At 37.2% G+C, this 10255-nt stretch overlaps 1 protein-coding gene across 1 annotated transcript; it reads right to left on the bottom strand.

Moving 5' to 3' along the window:
* Positions 1–1092: 1092 nt before the first annotated feature.
* Positions 1093–8889, bottom strand: LOC107094562 (sodium- and chloride-dependent GABA transporter 2-like). Its single transcript, XM_015390256.1, has 15 exons — positions 8776–8889; positions 8481–8666; positions 7926–8060; positions 7508–7648; positions 7330–7417; positions 7104–7236; positions 6832–6966; positions 4634–4737; positions 4376–4500; positions 3884–3996; positions 3657–3794; positions 2713–2815; positions 2534–2634; positions 2234–2404; positions 1093–1480 (listed from the first exon to the last, which is right to left on the bottom strand). The coding sequence occupies exons 1-15, from the start codon at positions 8780–8782 to the stop codon at positions 1331–1333; spliced, it is 1830 nt and encodes a 609-aa protein (XP_015245742.1). The 5' UTR covers positions 8783–8889; the 3' UTR covers positions 1093–1330.
* Between the last annotated feature and the right edge of the window lie 1366 nt (positions 8890–10255).

Raw genomic sequence — 10255 nt, 5'->3', positions numbered from 1 at the left:
ATATGTTTTTAAAAGTGAAATGTAGGCTTATGTTATTCATTTTTAAAAGATATAGGCCTACCCCCAATTTAACAAACCTGTATTAATCCATTTAATAGAACAGTACATGTTGACATTTTGTACCCATAAACAAATGTTTCTAAAATGTGTACATAAATCAGTGTGTATCCCTTTATTCTTAATATTGTTTTGTTATTTATATAAAGTCAGCCTTATTAATATTTTAAGTTACTCTATATGAAAAGACTGATGACATATCAGCAAATAAAAATTACAACAAAATACTGAGGGTTTGAAATTAACAGGATATTCCTGACAAACCTGCACAATAAAAGCCTAAATATTCAGCTAAAACAGTATTGGAAAAGTATCACTACACCAATGATTTTGATTCTTTAAATAAATTACAAAAAATATCCATATTTTATAGAATTTAAAAAAGGAAAGTTTAAAACCTCAGGAATATTCCTGGGTTTTTATTTTATTATTATTATTTGTTTTTTTGTCTGACCCCACCTAGAGGATATCAAGGTAAATAGCAGGCGGTTTTCTCTGCAATGTCAGTAAAGCCCAGAACAATCTACGCTTTTATAAATTCATCAACTACTAGTGGATCTGATAACAACTAAAAAGAACATGTGATTTTAGCATGACTGGAAATCAAGGAAATTAAGATGGGTACTTTCCAGAATATATCCCATTTCAATTATTCTGGAAATAAAAAAAAAGAGAGATCTGAAGCAGTGAAAGACAAAAACAGTTTATTCAAAGTCACACTTTTCACATTTTTTGTACAGTCAACATATGTTATGTTATAAAAATGAATCTATAAATTATTTACCATGTTAGCTTTGTGCAATATTGCTATATAAACAATGTTTACAGCTATTTTATATTTGAGCTAATTATTCCACAACAAAAGATAACAACATAACTCTAAGTGGTCTAAAGGCCAAAGAGTCACTTCTTTATTTATTCATTATATCAGAATAATAAAGACTTAAAGATCACCTAATATAAAAGTACATGTTTTTTTTCATCAATCCGTTAAGTGTCAAAGTTTCTTAAATTTTAAATAGATTAAAAATGTCATATTACTTTTAGAAATTATTTCAACCCTTCCTTATGAGAGTACAAATACACCAAACCCAGCACTAAACTGGCTGTGTATCTTCTGAGTCCTTAATATACATTTTTTGTATTGAGGTTGGTAAGATACAACTTCCCTTTTTTGTAGTTTTTGCATTTGTGAGTAAAAATTAAGAAAACTTGGTTGTTTAAAGTAATTTCTTACATTAACCCATGTTGCTAATGAAGCTCTTATAGGACCTCATAAGTTGGAGTCGCTCTCTGAGACTGGAAAGTAGCCATTTGTCGTTCTGGTCGAGTCGTCCTCAGGAACAAAGATGGCCAGTAACCTCTCCTGCTCCCTTTTGGTTTTAGGTAAATCATCGGATGGTGTGATGAGTGTCTGGATGCGCTGTAGATAAATTAATACATTAAATGCTGTGTAAAAAAAATAAAAACAATCATCTGAGTCATTTTTTTAAAGATGAATAGGCAAACAAAAGCCACTAGAGGGAGAAGTCGTTTCTTTTTAATGATATAAGGGCACTTGCCCAGGGCTTTATTTGAAAGGGGGCACACTGCGAAAACAAAAAATCTTAAAATTAGTGTATTTACCCTTAATTTGAGTGGGAAAATAAGATTATGCCAAAACAAAAAAAATCTTTAAATAACTCTATTCACCCTTAATTTGAGTTGGTAAATAAGATTATCTGCTAATAGAATGACTAAAGGCTTACAATAAGATAATCAGATGTTATGCACTTGAAATAAGACACTGCAGTTTTTTTTTTTCTTATTCTAGATATAAGTTGTCTTATTCCATTGGCAAAGTATCTCACTTACCTGCTCAGTTTAAGAAAAAAAGCGCTTAATGTGAGAAAAATTGACTCACTTAGATTTAAAGTGCTTGAGTGCCATAGAAAAGATTTTGTTTAACATCTGAACAAGTTTTCTATTCCTTTTATCCATGTCCCATAAATGGGAAGTTGTTAGGAGTTGAGTTGCAAGTTATTATGTAGTGTCTTGTACTTTAGATAGAGTCGATGTGTCCCACATTCAACTGGGAAATTTAAAGAATTCATCTTCAAAAATATAGAATAGTTCCTGTCGCTGTTGTTGCATACTAAAAATTATCAAAAATAATGCTTCAAAGAGATCTACTTACCTCTTTGAGTGTACCCTGTGTGGTGCTAATCTTGTATACCATCCAGAAAGGAATGCAGACCATCGAAGAAAGGGCGAGCAGCCAGCCTATGGCGTAGCCCCACCAAGGGTATATGTACACATTGTTTAACTTAAGAGGAGTGTATTTGATGAGGGAGAAGGCGAATGTCCCCTACAGAGACAAAAAGAGAAGAATTTTTATTTTTATAGCAAATAAAATAAAATAAAAAACCCAAATAATAATTCCTTCTCTCAGCTGTGGTGATCACTTCTAAAAAGCTTCAGTTTTGCTGATACTCACAATGCAGGTGGCTGGACTGAAGAACAACCAACAGTATTTGATGTAAGGCCCCGGGCGGTAGCCAATCATGTCCTCGATGTTGTCGTAGAAACGATCCGCCCCTGCAAAGTTAACAATGAGGACACATGCCTCAGCATGGGGCATTTAACCCTGCAGAAAGCAGTCTGTTGATTCCCTACCGTAAACCCAGGCGATGCAGACGGTCTCAAAGATGGACATGAAGAGAAGACACATCCCACTGGCTGCATAATAATCAAAGAGCTGGAAAACATACATTCCCCCCTGGAAAAATAAAAAAGAACCAATCAGATTTATTTATTTATCATTCTAACATACTAATCAGACTTTCATTCATTAGCAACTCTGCTGTTTACCTTGAGGCCCAGATAAAAGTGTAATTTTTCTAACTTTGCAATTAATTAAAGAAAATATAAAAAAACACAAGCTTAGGTTAGAAGTTTCTGACCTAAAGAACACAGTTTCTGCAGCTGCTCTACACACAGTTCTCAACTGTATGAGGTGCACATTCTAATATGTAAGGATCATTTATATAAATGCATGAAATATTCAAATCATATTATCCCTCATTGAAGATTTGAGAATATATAAAGCAATTTTTTTAGTGTATTTACTTAATGAGGTTAAAAGTTGCAAAACAAAACATTAAAATCTTGGCTTGATGCTGAGGTCAGATGTATATTAATTCTGATGCACTTCAAATTTTTACACACAACTTGGTTTCAGTTTTGCCTAATAAAGTTTACAGTGTAAGAAAAGGCTGTGGTCAATTTGCATGAAATGCATGATTAAAATACTCCAGGCAAGCTACTGGTGGCTTCAGGTTTGGCTCTAAAGGGCATCATTGCATAGCACTCACCTCAGAGGCATTGCACTTACAAAATGAAGACAGAGCATTCATGATTCCAGCTGTGCAGAGGTGAAACCATGTCAACTATGTTGGAATTTTATAGAGCAAATTGTCCATTCACCTATCCCCGAAATTCAAGATGTTAGCACAAGTATGTCTTTTGATTTGTGTTATTTCAGTGGCCCTATATTTTTTTGACATAATTAAAATATAACATTTTTAAATAATTAATGTACAAACAGCCTATTTATATACCTCCATCAGCATGATGAGGCCCACTAGGAAGGAGAAGAGGACCAGCCCTAATAAAAAGAGCTCCCTGCGGTTCTTGCGTCGAAACACAGAGGGGTACATGTCTACGATGGCTGTTACGAGGCTTTCGACACACACGAACTGAGGGAAGGTGTTAGAAAACCAAACATCAGTAAATATTCAAGAGATATTTTTGTCAGGGGGACAGAAAAAGGTGCCCAGCTGCCTACCTGGCTGTCCAGGCCCAGGAAAACAATCATGACGAAGAAGAGTGCCGCCCACAGAGGAGAGAAGGGCATCATGGAGACGGCGCGGGGGTAGGCAATAAAGGCCAGGCCAGGGCCTTTACGAAAGACACAAAAAATATCCATTTACTTCTAATCTTTACATTTTTTTTCCACAATAAAACTGCAAATTTCAATGGAGATTGAGATTTTGACCTCATGCAAAGAAAGGATGCATAGTTGGGAAGTTAGAAATCAAGACAAAGAGTGTTCACAGGTTTTCATTAGGCTTTTTTTTTTTTGCTGAAGCAGACCTGTGAAAGCATTTATTTTCCTTAAAAGGGATCGGAGTAAAAGTGGCTGAATAAAAATGGAAACCACTTTTTTTATATTACGTTTTGTGAAATCTGTCTGTTTAACCAGAAGGATTATATTTTTGTGGTAAAATTGGATGCACGGAAGAAACAGAACCAAATCATTGCTGTGTGTTTGTCTCACCAGACACTGCTACTTCAGAGATGGGAACGTTTTGTTCATAAGACATGAAACCCAGGATGGAGAAGATGGCAAAGCCTGCCACAAAGCTGGTGCCGCTGTTCAGAAAGCACAGAGCCAAGCAATCTCTGCAAAACACCAACATTTACGGCATAAAAATAATCTTCAATGCGACTTTATGGTTCGGATAAGTAATAATAAGGTAGAAATAATAACTCTAGAGTGATCCAAGAAAGGAAAACTTAATATAGGTATAGAAACCTATAGCAGTTGTTGTTATATTTGTTGTAGCTTCCTAGAGCGGTCAGAGCGCCAAGGCAGATGGCATAGGAGAAGAAGATCTGGGTCCCAGCATCCATCCACACCTGAAAACAGGGAAATCAGAGACTCTGTCAGACATTTAAAGATGTTTGCTACAAAATAGAAAAATGTCCACAATTTCTTTGATATGATAAAAAAAAAAAAACAATAGAATTAGAATCAGTTCTATCTATCTATCTATCTATCTATCTATCTATCTATCTATCTATCTATCTATCTATCTATCTATCTANCCATCCATCCATCCATCCATCCATCCATCCATCCATCCATCCATCCATCCATCCATCCATCCATCCATCCATCCATCCATCCAGTCCTCCTCGTAATATTTGGACACTTAGTTTGAAAGGCAAGAAAACTACTTTGATAAGCACACATTACTGAGTGAAAGGAGAGGAGAATGTATTGTATTATAATACTGCTAAGCATAATGCAAATGAACTTTATGTTTTTGTAAAGTTCTTTGTTCTTTTAATAGCATTAAAGGTGTGCCTTATCTGTCTCCTCTAGTAGAATAGCTTTAAACAGGTTAGAGTGAGAGGTTTACATGACCTAAAGATGTAGAAGAAAAACAGTAATTTTGCTACTTTAAAAATTCCTAAAGAAAAATATGAGAAGGCTTAAAATTGAAGATAAAACGAGCAATATATATATATGTCCAACATAGTAGAACAGTTTCACACAGATTTTGGGTCAGAGGTTCACATAACATAGAAACTATTGAGGAGAAAATCTAAATTTTGACAAAAAAAGTCTTTAAAAATATGAAAAAGACTTAAAATGAAATTAAAATGGGTGTGCCTCATTTTAACGTAATCTAGTAGCAAGATTTGGTCATAGTAAAACATTTTTTATTTATTTTCATTTCTCAAGAGTGTTTGGTTCAGGGCTTTATTTGCTGACCGTGCCTAAATGAACCCCCGCCGCTAAGAAGATGAAGTAACAGAGATCAATCTATCTTTGTGCAGGTAGGTCTTTCTATAATTATATAACTCAATATTCCATTTGACCAGAAAAACATAATAAATAATAATGATGTAACAATGATGTATCAACAGTAACTTTATGCTGTGTACAATAATTAAGTAAATAAAGTCCTTATTTTAAGTGATGTTGGAATTATCACTGTATTATTTAGAATAAAATAAATCGAATAACTTATTTTTATAATAATAATTTTCTAAATAACAGTAGTATTTACAGTAACTAATTTTTCTTCACTTCTTTCTTTGCACTAGGTTTCCTGGGTATTTATTATTAGTATTATTGGAGGATTATTTGGTTTTTCTATAATTATAAAACAAACTTTTTATTAACTAAAAACACCTAGACCGTGTGGACTGATCAACAGAAATTACAATTTCATCATTATTTTTTTTTTAGAAGTACTGAATATACAGTTGCATAAGCAACAAAATCAGACTTTCAGCAGCATAGATGAAGTCCAAGCAAACTGCCAAAAGGAAGATTTCCAAAACTAGTGAACGACCCAAAACTCCTGCTATAATGTTTGACTGGAACCATGACATGAACAGTATCGTGTATAAAATAAATCCGCAAACAAAAGTACTTGAAAGTAAAAAATACTTTTGCACATTACAGACTATCATTCCGTTTTATTTTATAAAAGGACAGATTTTTTTCTGGTTTCAGTTTATGCCCAGTTTCTGTCATTAGAAAGTGTAGGAGCGCATTTTGGAAATTGGTCAGTTTAACCCCTTAAAATGGTAATCTGTAATAATCCCATCTCACGATTCATTGTCACATCCTAACCTTTGAATAGGAGACTAATCTTTTCTGTCTAAACAACACATACACTAAGGTTTTCTGATTATTTTTTTTTTAATTATTATTATTGTTTGAAAGGCCAATCTGAGCTAAGAGGAGCATGATGAGACTCATGTCTTGCACAGTTAATTCCTGGCAGAGCTTTTGTTTACAGCCAGTGATGTCCTGTGATTGTTGTCTCTGTTCATAAGAGCAGATGGACCCAGCAGAAACCTAGCTTCCCTGCTGAGGACCATGGGAAATATGGACTTTTCTGTCCTTGTTAGGCTTTTATCACTTCATTTGAGTCTATTTTTCTTTTTTCTTTACAGATAAATAACTGTATGCATTTCTTTATTGAAAGGTACCTGTGGATCAGCCAGCCGCCCCAAATCAGGATACAGATAGAACTGAATACCGATCCCGGCACCAGGGAGAGTGAGTCCTCTGATTAAAAGCACGATCAGCATCAGATAAGGAAAGGTTGCGGTGAAGTAGACCACCTGCATCGGTAAAGAACACAAGGCTAAGGGCCATGCAAACACAAAACTCTCCAAAACAAACACCAGATGTCCCCCCCATACATCTTTGTGGTGAGGTTCATACGCGGATGAGGCTTTTGTTTTCCCTTCCGACCCACCTTTCCTGTGGATTTCACCCCCTTCCAGATGCAGAAGTAGCACATGACCCAGGCGATGAACAGACACAGGGCCATGTCCCAGTTCAGAGTGCCCATTTGGTGGATGCCGGGGGACAGCCTCAGCACTTTTCTCCTGCAGGGACAGGCACACATCTTCAAATAAGCAAATGATCCGCTAAACAAAGAGGAAATCAGGGAATGGAGTCAGAGCAGCTTGAAAACTCACTCCCAAAACTCCATAACAGGTGAGGTTGTGTTCAGGTTGACCGTTTGGACTGCCGAGGAGTTTCTCCTCTGGAACTCAACACAGTTTTCTGTCAGGAGAAAAGATGCAGAAAAAATGTCCCTAGATGCTACAGCAGAACATTTAAGATTATCTTTAATCCTCTGCGTTTGTTTGTCACCTGTGTTCCAGGTGTTGTTGCAGGAAGCCCAAGGCAGTTCCCAAGAAAAGGAGTAGTAGAGGTAAAAGATCCCCCAGGCGAGGACGATGATGTAGTAGAAGTTCAGCAGAGTCACAATCACCTGCGTACCGTAGCCGAGGCCTGCAGAAAAGGTGAGAAAACAAACAGAGGGTTGAAATGTGTCAGCAGACATCTACAGCGCCTTGCAGAACTATTCATACCCTTTGAACCTCCCGTGTTTGCACACCATCCACATTGTAAAGCACCGTGATGGTAGCATGATGCTTTAGGGTTTTTTTTCTTTGTGGCATGAAATGCATGCCACAAAGGGACACATGACGTCATGTCTTTGATCTGGCTAAATTATAAGGAAGTTCAAGTGGTATAAATAATTTATACCTCGCGGTTCTTTCCTAACCTTCGAACAGGGGACTGATTTTTCTCCAGCAGGTGATTCCTCCCTCACTGGTGTACTGGCCCAGGGCGACCTCCAGGAGGAAGACGGGAACGCCACAAGTGAAGAGGAAAATCAGGTACGGGATGAGAAACGCACCTAAGGATAAAAAGAGTGGTGGGATTATGAGTTAAATCAACATGGAGTCCTTATGTCTACAAGATTCTCCGGGTAAATTTTTTCATCCCGGCTCAGGAGCTTTTTTTCCACAGGACATTCAGAGCGCTCAGATTTCCCCGTCTCTGCAGGAACAGCTGTCTGACCCCACTTTACACTCAACCCTGACCCTGACCGCCGCCCCATGGAGGGACAGAGAGACAGGGGACACTGTGTCCAGCTCAGCAGCTCCACCAGCCCCAACGTCTTAGATTAATTTTAATCAGCTTAGATTTTTTTTTTTTTACTAAAGAGCAAAAAGAAATGTTGACCTTCTCTAAATGGTTTACATTTGCTCCATCCAAAACAGTGAGTCCTTCATTGTACGGCTTAATCGGCGCAGTCATCGACCTCTACCCTCACCTCCTCCGTTCTTGTAGCAGAGGTAGGGGAAGCGCCACATGTTGCCCAGGCCGATGATGGAGCCGGCCACCGACAGGATGAACTCCATCTTGTTGCTCCACTGACCCCGCTCCTCCATCTTCTCCTCTGACGGCTGAGGTACATCCTTGATGCGATTGTTGCCATTTGGGTTGCCTGCCTTGGCCCCTATGAAACAGATCAAAGAACTGTAGCTGAAATGTTCTTCCTTCTTAAATAATAATCCAGACTTCAGCACTGATTCAGATTTAGAGTGAGTGCTGAGAGGGAAGCCTACCTTTCATTGCAGTATCACCTCTGAGTGTCTCTGGGTTGAAACCGTTTGTGGATCTTTATCCAGAAAAGCTCAAAGTTTTAGTATTTAACGTGGCTGGCAGAAGGGGCGGAGCTTTGTAATGCTAAACCTCGGATGGCCTTACCCTCTCTTTCCCCTCCATCTGCCCCTTGGGTGCAAAGTACATCGCCCATCATGTCTGGACAGTTAAAATAAGGTGCAGCATATGAGTTAAAGATGACCTTTGACCTTTTGGGTCTCCAGTGTCGGTTTCAGCTGCACAAAAAAAAAAAAAAAAAATTCTTATTGCCACCTTGCCAGACAGGACCTTCCCACCTACAGCAATGAACATCAACAACTTGAAAAAAAAAAAAAAAAAAAACCTGATAAGAAATAAATTGAGAAGAATCTCTCTGACCTTAAAAGTTGTGCAGAAACATCCCAGGTCTATTTAGGTTTGGTGCGTCTGCTGAAGTGTTATGACATCAGCAGAAGTTAGACATCTTTATTGTTTATTACATTGATACAGGGCTGCCCTCTGTGAGCGCATGATTACTACTGTCTTCTTCTGTCAGTACATTGACAGAGGTGAAGCCACTCAGACGGAGGGTAAAAGCAGATGAGGTCAGTTTCCACCGGATTGGACTCGGCTGGGTTGGAGCCGGACAGCAAAACGATCCTCAGTCTTGAGGTTACAAACACTTCCCAAACCTAGAGTATTTTTGGTTTCCAGATCTTTGCAGGATATCTTATTCTAGTCCTTAAATCTCAATGAATTCTGGTTCTAAAATATGAATATGTGGTTTTATTTAAACAAATCCATCATAGCTCTGGCTTTATGTTTAGATTCCTTATCAAGCTAGAAGGTAAATCTCCGCTCCAGTCTCTAGTTTTCAACTTATCCGGAGTTTGTGATTTGCAAGGTTTTCAGTTTTTAGAACAGGTGAGATAAATCAGCTAACCCGACTCTGAATTAAGTCATCCTAGATTTCAGGGTGAGCTTAATTATATAAGATCTCATCAATGGAAAAGCAGCAAATAAGAAGCCATAAGGAGATTATAAAAAAATTAAACTGTTCTTGCTGTTCTTTTCCCCTGTTTTATAAGTATTATTCATATTTAAGATGTTAAACCTTGGTTCATAATGTCATATTAAAAATATCAGAAATGCAGCTGAAACTGATTTTTTTTTTAAAGTGTTTTACAAAATGTTTAATGGAAAATGGAAATCTAAAATACAGTATTTCATATAAAACATCCTTTCTTTAGTAAAGGAGCTATGCATGTGATGTCATCTATGCTCCCTGTCGTGCCTAGAAACCTGAAAATATATGAATAGATGTTGCTTGAAATTTCAAAACGGGAGATAATAGTTTTTCTTTCACTGAAAGAATCTACAGATTTGAGAATGTTGTTATTCATCTTGTGGATTTTTAAAAAGGAAAACTCCTCAAAATTGTGCTTGTGTGTGTTCCATTTCTTC

This window comes from Cyprinodon variegatus, unplaced genomic scaffold, assembly GCF_000732505.1.
Source record: "Cyprinodon variegatus isolate N-32 unplaced genomic scaffold, C_variegatus-1.0 Scaffold490, whole genome shotgun sequence".
In the NCBI taxonomy this organism is placed as follows: Eukaryota; Metazoa; Chordata; class Actinopteri; order Cyprinodontiformes; family Cyprinodontidae; genus Cyprinodon; species Cyprinodon variegatus.
This window is presented reverse-complemented; position numbering and strand designations above follow the sequence as displayed.

Bases quoted from the DNA above. Each gene is read 5' to 3' on its own strand.
- LOC107094562 (XM_015390256.1), bottom strand. The intron at 4,501-4,633 runs GTTTCTATACCT...GGTGTTTTGCAG, and splicing joins TATAACAACAACTGCTATAG to AGATTGCTTGGCTCTGTGCT. The intron at 1,481-2,233 runs GTAAGTAGATCT...ATTTATCTACAG, and splicing joins CACAGGGTACACTCAAAGAG to CGCATCCAGACACTCATCAC.